Source organism: Ictalurus punctatus, chromosome 20, assembly GCF_001660625.3.
Source record: "Ictalurus punctatus breed USDA103 chromosome 20, Coco_2.0, whole genome shotgun sequence".
In the NCBI taxonomy this organism is placed as follows: domain Eukaryota; kingdom Metazoa; phylum Chordata; class Actinopteri; order Siluriformes; family Ictaluridae; genus Ictalurus; species Ictalurus punctatus.
The window spans coordinates 6,166,998-6,186,547 of NC_030435.2; the positions used below are offsets into that span (position 1 = coordinate 6,166,998).

At 38.3% G+C, this 19,550-nt stretch overlaps 1 protein-coding gene across 1 annotated transcript; it reads right to left on the bottom strand.

Annotated features, from left to right (window-relative positions):
• Nucleotides 1-7,688: 7,688 nt before the first annotated feature.
• On the bottom strand, nt 7,689-8,666 carry LOC108280748 (gamma-crystallin M2). The gene is made up of 3 exons (XM_017496117.3): nt 8,464-8,666; nt 8,123-8,368; nt 7,689-8,010 (listed from the first exon to the last, which is right to left on the bottom strand). Exons 1-3 carry the CDS (start codon nt 8,470-8,472, stop codon nt 7,735-7,737), a joined length of 531 nt encoding a protein of 176 aa, XP_017351606.1. The 5' UTR covers nt 8,473-8,666; the 3' UTR covers nt 7,689-7,734.
• Nucleotides 8,667-19,550: the final 10,884 nt, after the last annotated feature.

The following is a 19,550-nucleotide window of genomic DNA, read 5'->3' on the forward strand; positions in this document are numbered from 1 at the left end:
AATGTGAGAAATTTGAAAGCTTGTTTGCTCCTAGGTGCTGACAGGTCCATGTATTGGTCACAGAGACCATATGAGTTTACGGAGGTGTTGGATCGTTCGAGTCATTACACTGTTCCATGGTGAGGCGCCCAGAGGAGACATGAACCAAGAACTGTTTTTGGTCTTAGACACTGATTATTTGGCAGTTTAGCTGTTTTACATGCTTACCACTTCTCTTTTTTCTTTCTTTCTTTTTAAAAAATCTTTTTAGATATCTTTCACTATGTGAAATGCCCACAAGTGTGAGGTTCTGTGTGCATGTGAGTTTTCACAGAATTTAGTGCCCTTGACCCCTCCCAGACTGCCCTCCTCACAGGAAATGGCCATCAGGAATGACTCAGCCTTAAGCCATTCCATCCCCCTTTCCATGACATCTTTAATTAGGGCCGCCACTTGTTTGTTTTTTAGTATTTCACAATCTCTCTCTCTCTCTCTCTCTCTCTCTCTCTCTCTCTCTCTCTCACACACACACACACACACACACACACACACACACACACACCACTCTCTCTCTCACATTTGGGCATGACTCACAGCTTTCTCCTCCACCTATCCCATTCTCCCACACCGTCTCTCTGTTCTTGAGACAGTACAGATTGCATGCCTATCAGTAAGAGAGAAACAGCTGTGCTTATTGCTATCTAATTCTCATGCAGGTGTGTGAAAGATCATACATTTTAATGTTCTATTGTTGTCCCGTCACGTCTTTCTTTTTTGCCTGTAAGACGATATGTTTGAAAACACCACTTAGGCCTCATCAACACAAAAATGGCATTTTGGTCACTGAAAACGCATGTTTTTGAAAAACACCAATGTCACATGAACCTGTGCATATCCATTGCAGTTTTGCTTGTATCTTGAATGTGCTAGCTCTTCCCTATCACATGACAGCTTTCAAACAGGGAGGGTGAAGGCTAACACATGTTTCCTTCGAGACCTGAAGCCAGCCATTGTATAGATGGAAACTTGTATAAAACAACAGGAGCTAGCTATCTAACTAAACATAGGAAGCTACTGAAACCCCAATAGCATTTGGCTATTAGTTAGCCAGCTAATGGTAAAAAGAAATTTATTTATTTATTTTTTTTTAAACTTTTGATAATCAAGGTGGTGTTCAATTCAGTGTAGCTCACTTGGTTATTTAAAGGCATCATGATATGTTTTATTTTTGTATCATCTTCCCTGAAGTGTAATTATAACACTAGTAGTTAAAAAAAGTTTTTTTGCACAGAAAACAAACAAAATAAAGTAATTTATGACCCTTTTCTACCCTGTCTCTGACCCTCTGACTGAAACGATTGTTTTTTTGTGTCCTTTACCTTTAAGATTTCAATGTAAGCACCCACTGCTATAATTGGTTAACATCTTTACCAATGAATTAATTATCAATACCTACTGCCAGATCCAGTGGGCAGGGCCAACGTTGTGATGAAGTGAAAGTAGGCGTCGATGTCTTGCTGTAGGGGCAGTCATATGCAAATGTATTTGGCCGTGTGATATCACAAATCCCGTCACATCCAAACAAGCCATTTTTGGAGCTTGGTTAAATAAATGCTCTTTTTGTACTGAGGATGTATAAAGCTATGAAACTTGCAGGATGTTTTAATGGTACATCCATCCATCTTCTATACCACTTATCCTTCCTTCAGGGTCACGGGGAAACCTGGAGCCTATCCCAGGGAGCATGGGGCACAAGGCAGGGTACACCCTGGACAGGGTGCCAGTCCATCGCAGGGCACAATCACATACACATTCACACACCCATTCATACTCTACGGACACTTTGGACAAGCCTACCATGCATGTCTTTGGACTGGGGAGGAAACTCCCGCAGGACGGGGAGAACATGCAAACTCCGCACACACAGTGGATCAAACCCCCGACCCTGGAGGTGTAAGGCGAACGTGCTAACCACTAAGCCACCATGCACCCCCTTTAACATAAGGAGGGTGCATGGTCCAAAAGTCCAAAAGTCTCCATATATAGGGGAAATTAACACTTTTTTTTTTTTTTTTTTTTTTTTTTTTTTTTTAGCTAATTGTAGCTTTATTTACAAAACATCTTTTACATGATAGACATTTTCCGATCGCAGAAATGAAGGAAAATCAAGGAAAATTCTCAATATTCGGAGGAGCTTGCAATTTTTCAAAATTACTGCAGATTTTCTGCAGATGTGGGCCAAGACGTGCCGTGTGACGCATGTGTGTACAGCTAAAATGTTTCATTTACCAACAAACATCACTGCGAAAGACCGTGAAAACAATTTCGTGCAATTGCGATTTCTCCAATCTTAAGTAGTTTTCCGCAAAAACCACAAAAAACTCTGGAAATTGCATCGCAGACTTTGAAAAATGCTGGAGCAAAGTTGAGCTTTGTTGGCCACAACAATGACAAAAAAAATCTGCGAAATCCTGTATGGACTGATTTACACTTGAGTCATTTTCTTGAGTATTTTTACTCAAGGGAATTATTAGTACAGTTGCAGCACATTTATTAAAGGCAGAGTATTTTGTAACACCCACAAAAAACATCTAAGCTGAATATACTAACAGGGTCTATGCAGGAATTTTGCAAATGAGCAAAACACCAGTTGGGGTGTTCCTATCAAATGTGCAAAACACAGTGTCAGAGCAAATAGGTTATTTTAACTTCTATGTGATTTCCTAAACCTGAAAGGAACAACAATTGTGTGCACAAAATAATATGACCGCAGTCAGTTTTGGCGTCTTAGCATCTTAAATAAAGTGAGTTTCAGATTAGCTATTTGTGCTTTTTAACATGACTTCACTCTGTATAATTCCTACTATATTGAAGAAAGAATAGGGACTGACTGTATCTGTGCTTCATTATGAAGATTCATTTATAATGAAAATCAGGTGCCTAATACACTTCTACATACAATACAGAACAAGCAGCAGTGCAGCGGATCCTCCATGTCTTGCTGCCTTGTAGCTTTGTTAGCTAGCTATATTATTTATTTGAGCAGGAAACACTACTAACATTAGCAAAGGTTAGTTAGTTAGCTGGTATTGACTGTCCCTCTGATGACAAAGAGGTTTTTCTTATCCTGATGAAACAACTAGGCTTGTGTCGCTGTGATTGATAGAATAGATAGTAATGCCATCCGTCTCACCTAAAGAAAACAGCCAATTTTGATCTCTTGATTCCTGGCCACGTATAGCTATGGCATTGTCCAGACTCGTAAAAAGAGTTTCAAAAAGATTTGCTTAATGTGGGTGAAAGGTTAAAACAAAAAAGTTCACAACAGTACAGGACAGTGCTCCTCCCCGCCAGCAGAGCTCACCACCTCCTGAGTTCTAATCATTTGCTAATTTCCTGTTTTATTTCTACTTCCTGTTTCATTTGCCATCTTAAGCATGTCATGCTTTGGTAAACTGCGAAGTCTTGCCTTACTCAAACAATGTGTAAACTAACCCAGTTTGACTTATCCGTGCCTTGACCTTTTTGCTACAACTCTTTTGACTACTCTTTTGGATTGTCTTCGATGGTTTGTTGTCTGATGCCATTGCTGTGTATGACCTCTACAATTACAATTTTGTATTGTGATTTAATAAAACTCTGCACGTGGATCCTAACTACTTTGCTGAGCTTGGTGAACTAAATAATAATAATTGTAAATTCTATAAATGTAAATGTAATTGTAAAAAAAGAGTAAATATTAAAGTAAATGCCTTTTAAGAAAAATTGCCCGTATTAGTTTGGACAAAGCATTGTTTCTTTGAATACTTCTATAATTTGCTTATGTGATGCTCACATGTACACACACCCAGGAGTTATTTGTGTAGTGAGATGAAAGCACAGAAAGTCAGAGACAGCTTGGGAAAGAGAAGGAATGTTCAGGCCCATGGGGAGCTGAGAGAAACCCATGAGAGGAAAAGACTGAGCACAAGAGGAGGGGTGAAGAGAAAGTGAGAGAGAAAGAGGCACAAGGGGACCTTCAAACGGTAACGGGAGCTACAAGGCCGAGTTTCACTCCCCTCCCTATAGCCATCAATTCTACCACAGCGCCTGTGACTGGCAGGCTGAAGAAATATAGATACCAGGAGGCTAATCAAAAACAGAGTACACATTCTGTCCAACTATAATCCCCTGATAACGTCAAGGGATAACCACGATGTCCTGCAAGGGGGTCCAATTACTGTTCAACAACATACTTCTGAAATGTAGACCTCAGCTCATAAGTATGAAGGTTCTCAGAATTGCCTCATACTGTACTTGAACACAGACTTGTAGACACAAGACCAAAACCTCATCCTAGAGCAGCTTTACTCTGGGAGTACATATATCACATGCCCAGGTCATAACACGGTCAGAGCTGCCATTCAGATTACTTTGCAATCAAGCTAGCAAAACAAGTATATCCTTAAAAGTAATAAATATCAAATGCATTGATGCATTGAAATGGTAATATACTGTATAAGGTATATGGTTAATGTACCGTCATTAGTACATTCATTGGAATTTTCCAATGACATGAATCATCCAGGATGGTTTGGTGGATTCCTGATTTACTCTTTGATATCTGGAAAGATCTATAGCAGCTGCTGTAAAATTACACTGAGATCCTGTCCATAAATTATTTCACTATAATCTAATCTATAATATAAACAATTCAACGTAATGGAATATTGATATAAGAATATTGAGAAGAACAGTACTGAGCCTCCATGCAGAACATTTAAAGTGTCATTATATTATTAGGTTTGTGGATGTGAATTGCCTTTGTCAATTCCAATCACAGGTTTTCAACAGGGATAAAATCCAGAGACTATTTTCATGTCTAGTTCCTTTGCTAAAGTCTATACAAGTGTTTGATTTTTGGTGACATTGTATTTTCATTTGGTTCAGTTTGTTGGATGCTGCAACCATTTTAAAGAGCGTCAAATTGTTGTGTTCTATGATTGGGCGGGAATTTGGCAGGGTGTGCTTTCATGGATATTATCCGTTATTGGTTACCAGTAAAGGTTAGTTTTCCTCTGCAGGTTACGCAAGTGGATTTTTATACAATATTATAAAAATATAACATAAACTTAAAGACTCATTAATAATATTCCAATACCCATAACCTAAGTTCAGCAATTTCTGGGTTTCCTACTCATGCTTATTGTGTTATTTTAGATCAATTTCTATAGTACATTGTGATGCCAACAATTTCTTTCAAATGGATTTAACCCATTTAAAGGAAAACAAGGAAAACAAATGCATCAATCTATGGTATGTGTTAGTTTACACCTACTAGAATCCTACTAGGAAAGGAGTTTTTTATGTTATGGTATTAACACAAAGAATCATATGCTGAATTTCATGTATGTAATTTACCCTGCTCACAGTGCTGTAAATGGTGCATATCAGGCAGTAGATGTAGATTGGGTCATATTTCGGGGTTGAAATATAAATGGTAAATGGTGCACTTATATAGTGCTTTTATCCAAAGCACTTTACACTGTGTCTCCTTCACCCATTCAAACACACACACCAACAGTAGCAGAGCTGCCATACAAGGTGCTAACTTGCCATCGGGAGCAACTTGGGGTTCAGTGTCTTGCCCAAGGACACTTCGGGATGTTGAGTCACAGGGGCCGGGAATTGAACTGCCAACCCTACAATTAGTGGACAACACACTCTACCACCTGAGCTACAGACGCCCAAGCTGCCCAAGGTCTCAATGTATGTCAAACAAATTTGTTTCACGTAAATGTAGAAAGAGTCAGAAAATGCCAAATGTAACTAACCTTACCATAGTGATCCTTTTCAAACAATTTTGGTGCAGAACATTGTAAAACTGTGTTCTCACCAGAAGCACACTGTTCCTCTGGACAAACATGAAGATCCTCAATACAAGATTTGACAAAATGAAACAAATTAAGGGAAAGCTTGATTGGTCTGTACCAAACAAACTAGATGATCCATGAGATGGCCATTGTGTAACAGATATTGTGTCCTGCAACTATTTCTGGGTTGATTTGGGGTCATGATGCTTGGTAAAGTCAAGGTGCTCTCAATCAGTGCAACGATTCAAACCAATATACAATTGCAATCAAAATTATTCAAATCCAAATTTCCCCAAATTCATCTGAAAATGCAACTTATAATGATTTCTCCAGTTTCAAAATTAGTCAACCCCTTCATGACAAGCATCTTTAGTACTTAGTAGAGCACCCTTTTGCTGTTATGACCTGCTGAAAACGAGATGCAGAGCTTCTGGCAGCGTTCCTGAGGAATCTTAGACCATTCCTCATGAGCAATGACCTTCAGTTCAATAATATTCTTGGGTTTGCATGCTGCAACCGACTTCTTCAAATCCCACCAGAGATTTTCTATGGGGTTCAAGTCAGGTGAATGTGATAGCATTGTAGAATCTTCTAGTACTTCTTCTACAACCAATCCTTGGTGGAATTTGAGATATGCTTCAGATCATTGTCCTGTTGGAAAGTCGAATGATGCCCAAGCTTCAGCTTCCTGATGTTTCCTTCTAGGATTTCCTAATACTTCAATGAATCCGCTGATCCATCGTGCTGAAAAGTTTCATCGCTCCACATGACAGAATCCCAAAACTTATATAGCTTATTTACATGATTTTGAACTGACTTTTCTTGTGCTTTTGGGTCAGTAGTGGTGTATGTCTAGGAGTTCTGGCATGATAACCTTCTGCTTTTAGTATGTGCCTTACTGTGCTCATTTAAACCTCAGTACCTATTGCCACCAAGTCCTGCTGCAGGTCTTTTGCAGTCACGCAAGGGTTTTCACCCAATAGAACTTACTGGTTTAAATGAGAAGTGTTACATTTGTAGAAAGGAAAACACTGCATTCCAGAATAAGAACCTTATCCCATCTGTGAAACATGATGGTGGTAGTATCATGGTTTGGGCCTGCTTTTCTGCATCTAGGCCATCATTGATGGAACAATGAATTCTGAAGTATACCATTGAATTCTGAAGGAAAATATCAGGAGATCTGCTCATGAACTGAATCTCAAGAGAAAGTGGCTCATGCAGCAAGACAATGACCCTTAGCACACAAATCATTCTACCAAAGAATGGTTAAAGAAGAATGTTAAAGTTAATGTTTTGGAATGGCCAAGTCAAAGTCCTGACCTTAATCCAATAGAAATGTTGTGGAAGGATCTGAAGCAAGCAGTTCATGTGAGGAAACCCACCAACATCCCAGAATTGTTCTGTAATGAGGAATGGGCTAAAATTCCTCCAAGCCGACATGCAGGACTGATCAACAGTTACCGGAAACATTTATATGCAGTTATTGCTGCACAAGAAGGTCACACCAGACACTGAGAGCAAAGATTCACATACTTTTGCCACCCACAGATATGTAATATTGGATCACTTTCCTTAATAAATAAATGACTGTGTATAATATTTTTTGTCTAATTTGTTTAATTGGGTTCTCTTTATCTACTTTTAGGACTGATGTTGTTTTAGCTCATATTTATGTAGAAATATAGCAAATTCTAATTACCACTGTAAGTACGTGTAGTCATTTTCAAACTATATATAAACCATAAATCTGAGTAAGATGAAGTCTAGATCAGAAAATTCATCATTGTATAATGCTGCCTATTTTAGCTTACAGGTTCAAGAAAACAACAGACTGCGAATATTGTTCTGCTTTCTTGGAGGATTTATTCAAATTATTGTTTGCTTTTCATTTTAGAGGTTTTCAATACCAAGAATCCATGATGCGTCTCATGCTCATGAAGTTCATGTTGCCGTAGTCCCTGAAGCTGCGGTACTCTCCGGGCCTGAAGTACCACATCTTGCCTCTGTAGTGGGGATGCTCGTACATGAGCCAGTGGCCGTCCATCACGTGGCACGAGTGGCAACCACTGGACCAGTGGTAACGATCCATGATGGAGTCGCAGTCGTCAGTCACGTCCATCATCTGACCCATGAAGTTCTCCCTCTCATAGATCCTCATTCTGTAGGAGCCCCTGTGCTGTTTTGAGGAAGATACAAGCCATTTGAAAATGAACATAAGATAACATTTATGCATAGCTAGCTGAGGCAGTATTATAGTTCATTAGCATACTATGACATGATCAGCATACCATGGGGATCATGCGGCAGGACCTGATGCAGTTGTTGCCCCAGCCCCACATGCTCATGTAGTCAGGGTACTCGCCCCTCCTGATGAAATATTGATTTCCCATGAAGTTGGGGCGATCGTACACCATCCAGCAGCCACTCTCCACCCTGCATGAGTGGCAGCGGCTCAGGTAGGAGGACATGTCGGAACAGTCACTGCTGCACTCATAGGAGCGGCCCATGAAGTTCTTGTCCTCGTAAAAGATGACCTGTTTGGGCAAAAAAGACCAAATTATAGGCATATAGTATAGTGCATTAAAAGAGTACAGTTTATCAAAGATGATGGATCATATCTGTTCCTTACCCTGCCCATGATTTCAATGTTGGTTCACACTGATGCTTCGATTGTCAAAGTCGTTTACGACTGGTGAGCTGACACTGTACTCGGTTTAACCCCTTGCATTTATACCTCACATTAAACCCAATGAACATGTGTCACCTATTGTATAAACTGCTAACCAAGCAACATAGCACAGAGATCCAAATACAGCTGAAGGGCTTTCCATTTGATTCGGCCTCCAGAAGACTTTAGAATTGGAGCCACAGGCAAAACAATGCAGCGCTACTGTATTCTTTTGTTCTTTACATGCTGGATTAGCGTATCTGTTGTCCAGCGAATGACCTTTGGCCCTGGCTCTGTAATATGCTTTTTATCTCATCCAGTGTTGACAGCATAAATGGTTCTGCCTTTTGCACAGTTATAACTAACAGACTTATTAAACTTCCAGAATTTTTCCCCTTCTTTTGTTTCATGCACCTTACACTAAATGCAAATTTCAAATAAACAATGCAAATGAACTGTGTTAGGATTACAGTAAGGAAAGAATTGTCAAGATTTCCCACAACCCAGCACATTTCTTCCAACATAAACAGCTGCATCTGTCGAAGGCTAATGTAATACTTAAACTTGTATGTTTAGAAGCTTTATGATTATTGTTCAAGTTAACATTCATAACACTGAAGACAGATATAAAATATACACAACATAACAGTGTTACAAATGCAAATTTGATTACCACTTTAGTTTGAGGGTATTAAAATCATTCATTTGACTGAAATATTAGATTATTAATTAAGTAAAGTGTATTTAAGTAGTGTTTCATAATAGTTGTTAAGACAAATGGAGCAGTAGAGGAGGATTCAGTTGCATGCTCATAAGTAACTACACCTCCCAAAAGGAAACATGACAGGGTAGAACATTTCTGCAATGTCACTAATTATCTATATTTGCTCAGTGTTCCAAATATTTGTATATTAATCTATGCTAGAATTGAAACCAGAAGCTTTTTTTTATGTGGACCCTATCACTATGTCCTAGAAATACTAAAACATAATAATATTTGAACAGATATACTTTACATTTGGGTTTGTTGCATTCCAGTAAGATGAAAATGAGCATGCTGTCAGAATCTACAATGAAACTGTGAAGTAGTGCTGTTGCTAGTCCTTTAAACATGCCTTTATCCAATTTAAGCAGTGCACTTATAATATGATTTTCCAGGAAGAGTTTATATATATAAAAAAGAGGGGGAATATTCATTTAAGAATAACAACAACAACAACAAAAACAACAAAAAACAAAAGACCCCAGCAGAGATATGCTGTCCTATGCACAGTGCATGGTCTGTGTGGCTATATAGAGAAGCGGCTCTATAAATAAACCAGAAATGAGTGCGCATCACTGTTTGCTATCCAAAGACTGGAAACTCCCTTGAACTTTTTAGGCTAGATTCAAATCATTTTGTGCAATCTTTGAGGTGTATTTAGGATGGGAATTTCTATGAAACCTGGCCACCCTGCCCGTGTGCTTCATACTTGGTGTCTTTCAAGTGACTTTTTTATTTCATCCCGCGGGATTCCAGTACTGATGCACACACCTAGACTCAGTCAGTACGTTTACATGGACAACAATAATACAATATTAATCAGATTAAGACAATACTCTGATTATGAAACTACCATGTAAACAGCAATTTTTAATTACCTTAATCCAATTAAGGTCATACTCGAAGTAAACACAAATCGAATTAAGACATGTGGAGTACTCCAGTTTTAGTCACGTAATCGACATGTATTACAGACATGTAAACAACTTAATCACAATATTCTCTTACTCAGAATAAGGTCAATTTTTAAATTACTGCTGTCCATGTAAAAGTAGTCAGTGTGAAGCTTTCTAGCAAGGTTTCTAAAAAAACAAACAAACAGTGCACTTCCTATTTGTATCTGCATTTGCATTCATTTAGAACACGTTATCTGTTCAATCCGAGTAATGTATCCATATTCGGTTTGGTCCTTGATGCTGTCATGATTTCATGTTCTGTTAGTAATATACAGTTGAGGTCATAAGTTTACATACAACTTTCAGAATCTGCTAAATATTATTTAGTACTCTCCTGAATAAGCTATTTCATTGTATATTATTTTGTTATAGTTGTTCATGAGTCCCATGTTTGTCCTGAGAAGTTAAACTGCCCACTGTTCTTCAGAAAAAAATCCTCCAGGTCCTGCACATTAAGTTGCTTTTCCAGCATATTCTGCATATTTGACCTCTTTCCAACAGTGTATGATGTTGAGATAAATCGTTGCACACTGAGGACAAGTGAGGGACTCATACACAAGGAGGCAACACAATACATTAAGAACCAGGGGATGTAAACTTTTGAATGGGATGATTGGTGTAAATTGGTATTATGTTGTTTAAAGATCTTATTTTAGTACTGTAGTACTGCACCTACATAAGATATCTACATGTTTCCCAAAATAATAACAATTTAACACCCTCTTTTTTCTTAAAAAAAAAAAAAAAGTCATTCACATTTTGCAGATTGTGCAAGACGTACTGTATATAAACTTATGACCTCAAATGTAATTGGCAAAATAAGAAATTCCAAAATAAAGTTAAACTTTACAGTCAATCTATAATAGCAACTTTGGTTCTTCTCTCTTTTGTGTAAATTCTCCAGTATTATTTGAAAATATATTTATGTAACGCTTATTAATGTGTTATGTAGGCTCAGTGTAATGTTACTGAAAAGTCTAAAGCAAGGTAAGTGAGGTAACGAGATTTTACAAGCCAAGCTTTATTTGATGTCCACATGACCAGCAGTCAGGTGTCTTATCGGTGTCACTGTTGGTCAGAAACATTATGTTTCTCTTTTAATCATGACTTATTATAACGTCTGACTGAAATAGTCAGTTGAAACCACACTAATTTAAAGTCATAAATGGAATCTATTGGTCAGTACAGACACACACACACACACACACACACACACACACACGAACACACGCACACACACACACACACACACACACACACACACACACACACACACACACACACACACACACGCACAAGTCTAATTATTTAAATTCCAAAACTTGGGATATTCCCCATGACCTCAAATAAATCCAACCACTCTCCTACCCAGAGCATTTTCATCTCATAAAATGGTGGACAAGAACTAAATTGGATTGGTTTATGTGTCCTAATGACCTTCATTCTTCTCACGAGAGAGAGAGAGAGAGAGAGAGAGAGAGAGAGAGAGAGAGAGAGAGAGAGAGAGAGAGAGAGACAGAGAGCAAGAGAGAGAAAGAGCGAGAGAGAGAGAGACAGAGAGAGAGAGAGAGAGAGAGAGCAAGAGTGAGAAAGAGCGAGAGAGAGAGAGAGAGAGAGAGAGAGAGAGAGAGAGAGAGAGAGAGAGAGACAGACAGACAGACAGACAGAGAGACAGAGCATCCAAATGAAAAAGGAACAAAAGGAAAAGGGGAGGATGTAGGATGAGAAATGGCCAGATATATTTGGAATAGTTCTTTTTTTAGAAAAAACGACCTCACCGAGGCCAAGCGAATGAGTCATGCTTGACCAGGCCTTTCAGACCAGACGAGTTTGAGCTGACTCACTACAACAGCAGCATCAGTCATAGAAATACACATACCTATGATAAACACAGCCAGACATCATGCATAAGACAGAATGCATAAGTACTCTACACACACTTTTATGCTCAAGGCAGTTGGATTAACCTCATTAGACACATTGCACAATAGAGTCTTTAAAGGAAATTGATGTCATACTGCAAATCTCTCTCTCACTCTTTCTCTCTCTCTCTCTCTCTCTCTCTCTCTCTCTGTCTCTCTCTCGCTCTCTCTCTCTCTCTCTCTCTCTCTCTCTCACACACGACACACACACACACCCTATTCCAGTCATTCTTCCTCTCTGATTTGCCGTCTGATCTAAGGACTCTGGTTTCCTTTCACCAAAGTTCAAAGAGATGTCACTTTGATCCTCTGTATAAAAATTTGTGATACCTACTATGACCAACACAGCCTAGTCAAGGAGTACTGGATATGAGGTGTCTGAGCTTCTTTCCCACACAGAATAAGACCTACTTTATGAATCATTCTCCCTTTCCGTAGCAAATTGCGAAAAGAAGATAAACAATTCCTCCTGTGGTCATCTGTTGGAGGTGTGTGTGGTCCTGTCTCCTTGCTTCTGCCTTTCCTTTCCTTTCCTTTCCTTTTCTTTCCTTTCCCATCCGTCTCCCTCACTCATCCCCTATCATGTATTGTGTGCAGAAGACAAAAGGCCAGAGAGCATCTTCAAAGTCCCCTACCTGTACTGTTGAGAAAGAGAAGTAATGCTCTAGTGAGCTCTACAAATTTGCGATAGCCATCTTTCCATCTAGTGTGCAGGTGTAAAAGAGAGAAAGACTGAGCGGGGATAAAAGGGGGAGGATGAGAGAGACAGACGTGAACATGTTGTGTTTAGAAAAATCCTTTGTAACCAAGGATCTTGAGTTGAGTTGGGGGCATAGTGGTTAGCATGTTTGCCTCATACCTCCACCTTGGGGGTTCGAATCCCACCTCCACCTTATGTGTGTGGAGCCCATGGTTCCCTCAGGGTTCTCTGGTTTGCTCCCCCAGTCCAAAGACCTGTAGTGTAGGCTGAATGGCATCTCTAAATTGTCTGTAGTGTGTTGATGGGTATGTGAGATTGCACCCTGCAATGGGTTGGCTCCCTGTGACCCTGTGTAGGATAAGCAGTACAGAAAATGGATGATTCTTGAGTTGTTTCATATGATAGCTGATAAATAGTACTTTTAAAGGGTGTGACCTGGTAATATACGGCCAGAGTACACACTTTTCGATAAAATGTGCATAATGAAGTCCCATTAAACTTCAAAGCTTTATTTTCTCACTCACTTGGATCTTGCTTTTGGATGTAAGTCAACCACAATTTACTGTACAGTGTGTTCCTTCACACATAATTATACATCACAAAGCAATAGCTTTTAAACACCTCTCAAAGTGAACAATTTATATAATGTATAATGATGTTGCGAGTTTCGCGATACAATGCAGTGGTCTGAATGCGGACGCAACAACCGCTCACTTTTTTAGTGGCTCATACCTGGAGTGGTGGTTGAAGTGCACACACACACACACACACACACACACACACACACACACAGACACACACACACAGACACACACACACACATTTGGGAAATTTAGAGTCACCAATTCACCTACCAGTGGGTGGTGGAAAACAGAAAACTGGAGGAGTCCCACACAGGCACAGGAAGAACATATGACACAGACAGTATCCCAAGTTCAAGATTGAATCAGGGAGACTGGAGCTGTGAGGCTACCTGCTGTGCCACCGTGCCACGCAGCTGTAAACTGGACTATCAAATAAACCGAAAGAAAAAGAGGCAGGCTCATTTTCTAAATTGTGCGTGTAATTCCATTTTTTTTCACACTTTGCAATTAACAGCACTGACATTCAGCCTGTACAGTAAGCGTGCCAACAAAAATGGCAATTATAACTGTGTTAACCTTTAAATCACTGCTCAGATCTATGATTATCATTGTATTCTACATATTTTTCATTTATCTCATAGTTTAACACAGTTTAACAAAGTTAGCAAACCATTTAATCCTTAACCACCCAATGTTGTTCTGTTGTAATAAAGAAAATCCAGTTAACATCTCCAATCCAGTTAACACTCCAATGTTGCTTTGGCCTTGTCCTTGAGATCACTGTCCTGCTGAAAGGTTAATTTCCTCACAAGCTTCAGTTTATTTGCAGACTAAAGCAAGTTCTCATGCAGCATTTCCCTATATTTTGCTCCATCCATTGTTCCTTCAATTCTAACAAGATTTGGGTCATACTTTGCACTTTGAGTTTTGGCCAAAAACTCTACCTTGGTCTCACCTTGGCAAACTCCAAACGGTTTTCAGATGGTAATTTTGAGTAACGGTTTCTATCTTGACACACTCCCATACAAGCCAGTGTTATGCAGTAATCTTGATATGAACTGTTGCACCATTACTGCACTCTCAGCCACTGAACTCTGTAGCTCTTTCAAAGTGATTGTTGGCTTCTCTGTGGCTTCTCTCACAAGTCTCATTTCTTCTTGTTTGAGTGTTGAGTTTTCCGGGGCAGCCTTTTCTTGGCACTGCCTGGGTGGTGTGATGCAGCTTCTTTGCTCACTGGGATATTCAAACACTTGGATATAATTTTTTACCCTTTCCCTAATCTATGCATTTGTATTACATTTTCTCTAACTTCTGTAGAATGCTCTTTGTTGTTTTTTTTGGTAATTTTCCTTCAGATTAGTCTGACCAATGAGTCTTAAACAGTGGGGTTTGTATCCAGACTTTGTGACAGAAACTTTAATGATTCACAGATGGATGCCAGTGGAAAGGTAATTGTGTCATCAATAAGGCAATTTCTTTCATTGGTGTAAACTTGGAGCCTCCACAGTACTGGAGTTGAATACTTATTCAAGCAAGATATTTCAGGGTTTTTTTTCATAAAAATATTTCCCCAACATAAATCACCTTACATGTCACCATACAATAATAGATTTTGAGTTTCAGTGTTTTAAAATAAAATATATTTTGATAAAAAATTGTCCTGACAACCCTCATTATGTTTTTTGTCTGAAAAGTGGTCTATTAACAGAAGATGTTGTTTTCTTTACTGACATACAATTTTTTTTTGTACTGACTCATTAATGCAACTGTAATGTATTTAAAAAAACTGGGTGCCTGAGACTTTTGCACAGTACTACACAGTCAAGCAAAGTCAAACATGGAGAATCTGTAATCAATGTCAAAGCAAGAGTAAAACCAAGAAGTACAGTGAAACAGAAGACCCAGACTGAACCTAACTAATTGAACTAATAATACTTTGCATTACTAATAAGGTTGTGCACTGATACATAAATATAATAGGTATACATAGACAAACTAATTAAGGACTAACACAGTACAGGTGAACATCATCAGATAACAAACAGAATGACAGGGCAGAGATGGAGACAGGACTAGAATAGAAACAATGGCACATGGCATAATGCATAGAGAATAACAACACACAAGACATGACAGCAGAGTTCATCGTGCTCGCATTTGCAACACTGCATTGAGATATAATGAATTCTTTATCAAGTTATGTCTTGATTTAACAATATTCTTGAGGTCAACAGTTTTCACTATTAATTTATTTTTATTTTTATATGTGATTAATGGCAAAAAGAAAACTTGAGAAAAGGAACAAACCCTCACTCTATTAATTATTAAGTTATGCATCAACTTACCTTATGGCTAAACAGACAACTGCATCCTTGTGGAATTTTGTTCTGTAGGTATTTGACATCTTTCTCTACAATAAAATAATAATAATAATAATAATAATAATAATTTGAGGTGTTAAAAGCAGGAATATTCAATTGATAGTACATTACAATTGATAGTTACATTTAATACAAAAAACTAAAATCATATTATGAGTCAGGGGCCAGGAGATTCTCATCTCAATGTTTAAATTAAACTTATGCCACACAGACCAGTCTGTCCCATCTTTGTGCTATGACATAAACAAGCTCTTCTGGTCCTAATGAGTAGCTAGTCTGCCAAGAATCTTAATTGCAAAAAGACGTAATTGCACTGAAGTTGTTGTGGTTGCTCAGGAAAAAACAAGGATTCTGAATGTTTTTTCAAGACTGGATGACATTCACTTTTTAGCCTTTTAAAATTGCTTAAAGCTAAAAGAGTGCAAATGTAATTAGCAGTAAAACACGTCAAGCGCTTGGTTTTCAGTTGGTTTATAAAAGGTCTAATTGGTTTACCAGAGGGAATCAGTTGAACTACAAATGAAAGTTGAGTTTGACGCTAAAAAGAATTTAATGTCCTCACATTGTTGTGGCCAGTGGCAAGTGAACATTTCTCTGACCAACTTGTGACCCTGATATTATAAGATGTATCTGCTATTTCAGCCAGCAAAACCCTAAACTTCTGTAATCTACATGTACAGATTGACAACAGTTACATGGTAAGTTTACTTCAAATTAATGTTATCAAAATTCAGAGACAAATATAGCATCTATTAAGCAATCTACATTGTAATCTAATATGCTTTTCAATAAACTTTACTCATTTAAATGTACAGACAACTTTAACACCCTACTGAGTCAGTTCTTAGTAACAACCCTATGGTAGAGTTCATAGATTGCAAATGCCTTTTGTAATTTTCAAACAATAAATTAGAGACAGATTTATTTCAGCTTTAATTCACTATATCAGAATTCCAGTGGCTCAAACCTTTCCACCAAGCTGACTGTCTTTAAACACTCTGGAAGATTCCAGAAATTGATGTAATGACTTTTAGAAGCTTCTGAAGGCCATAATGAGGAGTAAATCGGGAGTGCACCTGTGGCTGGAAAAAGGGCCTACCTTTAGAGACAGTGGCTGCGTCTGAAATCACATACTGTGACATTACCTACTGCATTCGATTCAGTACCTACTGCTTGGCTGTTGATACAGTACAAACTGGTCAGTATAAGTGAAAAGCATGAATACAATCTGGACGTATTACATCTGCTATGTTGGCATTGTCAACTTCAAAAGAGCCAACATGCCATTTTTGATTCTGACAGCTTGTCCAGTGGTTCCATACTGCAGAATCTTGATGAAAGCAGTAGGTCATCTGGGTATTTCTCACCTACTGTTTCATGAATACTGAGAATTCAGACATACTACTCCTGTGGCGTACTGCTTTTCACCTACTGTATAGTAGGGTAGACGGGATACTCGGACGTAGCCAGTGTCTTTTTGTTCTTGATACCATGGGAAAAAAACAAGTAAGTCAGCCAAGACCTCGGAAAAAGAAACTGTGTACCTCCACAGGTCCAGGTCCTCATTGGGAGCAATTTCGAAACCACTTAACCATGAGCATCTGTACAAACAATTGCTTGCAAATATCAAAATCACACAGACACTGCTTCATTCAAGAAACAAACTAACTCCTAGGGATGGACAAAGTTTGATCTGAAAAGTTCAACCTAACCCCAAGACAACATCAATGGAACTAGTAGAGGAGTTGGATGCATCAAGTACCAATGTACATCTACTATTAAGAAAGTCCTACATCACATGACTTGAATGGCTATCATGCAAGGAAGAAGCCTCTATTCTAAGACCAGCATAAAAAAAGCCAGACTGGAGTTTGCAGGTGGTCACCAGCCATTTGTTTAATGTTCAGATGAAACAAACAAAAAATTGAACAGTTTGGCAATAATGCTCAATAATGGAGGGAAAAGGGTGAGGTTTTTAATCTGAAGAACACCATACCAACTGGGAAGCATGGGGATGTCAGCATCATGTTGTCGAGTGTTGTGTTGGAATTGGGACTGGTGCACTTGAGAAAATAGATGGCTTCATGAGGAAGGAGAATTAACAGGAAATACTGATGCAATACCTCAAGACATAAACCAGAATGTTAAAACTTGGTCTCATCTGGTTCTTCCAGCAGGACAATGATCCTATGCATGCCAAGTTTTGGAGTGGCCATTACAAACCCTTGACCTGAATCCCATAGCAAATTTATGGACTGAATTGAAAAAGCATGTCTGAGCAAGGAGGCCCACAAACCTGACTGAGTTACACTAGTTCTGTCAGAAGCAATGAACAATGTATCATAAGAGGCTTGTGGAAGGCTATTCCATGCATTTGATTCAAGTTCAAGAAATTAAAAAATCAAGCAATGAGTACAAATACTAACAAAGTCAATGTGAACATTTGTCACACTGACAAATCTGATATAGTAAATAAAAGCTGAAATAAATCTGTCTCTTAGCTATTATTTTGAAATGATCTCATATTAATAAAGTAAATAATAATAATAAATAATGTAAATAAATAATGAAATAAAGTAGCTACCCTAGTCAACTTAAACAAGAAATGTATGTTAACATAAAATGTATGGTGTTTGAATGTCTTTAGCCTAGGTGTTTCTAAATCTTTGGCCTCAACTTTACAGCTTATTTCAGCTTGAGATGCACCAGATCAGTCTACATCTCTAACGCAGTGGTTATCAAACCTGTTCCTTGAGATCCACCTTCCTGCAAGTTTCATCTCCTACCAAAATCTAACACACCTGTTTTAGTTGTTCAAGAACTTATTAAGGCAATGATAAGATGGTCAGGTGGGCACAATTATGGTTGGAGTTAAAGTCTTCAGGAAGATAGACCTTCAGGAAAAGGGTTGGAGACCGCTGCTCTAAAGTGTTGCACAACATTAAAAGAAGACATTGTGGCATACAGAAAGCATCTGCTGGGTGTCCTCCTTTTATACAGCAGTATTTCTTTCATCTTAATTGAGTGACTGATCTTATTTATCTTGCTTTCTTTAAGTTTTTTTTTCATAATCAATTTTTCTTCAAATAATGGCAGGTTAATAAAAGTGTGTTTAATAAAATTCTCATTAAATGCCAGTGTGTAATTGAAATGAATAAGCTATCATTCAAGGTTTACATGAGATAGAGTCTTCCAATGCATACAATTTACTCAAAGGCACCAGGTCTTCTACAACACAGGTTTTTCCCTAACTAACAGGACTTTCATGACTTTCTTGCAAAAATTCCCCCAGAAAGGATTTATGGATAAATTCATTCATATCCAGCTTGATAAATGATGTCCATTGACTGGCCAAAGCTGTCTATGTTATGTTCATCCTGGATGATGATTGTCTTGCAGATTGAACCTTGTGAAACCAAGTTTACCTGAGAGTTTGGAGATGAGGTCAAGAAGTGTTGCTCTGTAATGAAAATAAATTACCTAAAAGGATTTATGTGTATGTGTAAATTCATCCAGTTTGCTAATCCTGCATCTTATGCTTCACAGAAGAAAGAATTCTGTAAAGTACCAAAAGTTTGTGACCAGCCTGGTGACTTATGCCATGCTGTAAGACTTTGTCATGAGGTAATTGTTTATATCTCAGCAATGTTTAGTACTTTTATTTGAAGTGTTTGGCTTGTATGAAACGCAAATGAAATGCAGAGACAATTGCAAGAGATGACTTGTATAAAGATTTAATAGA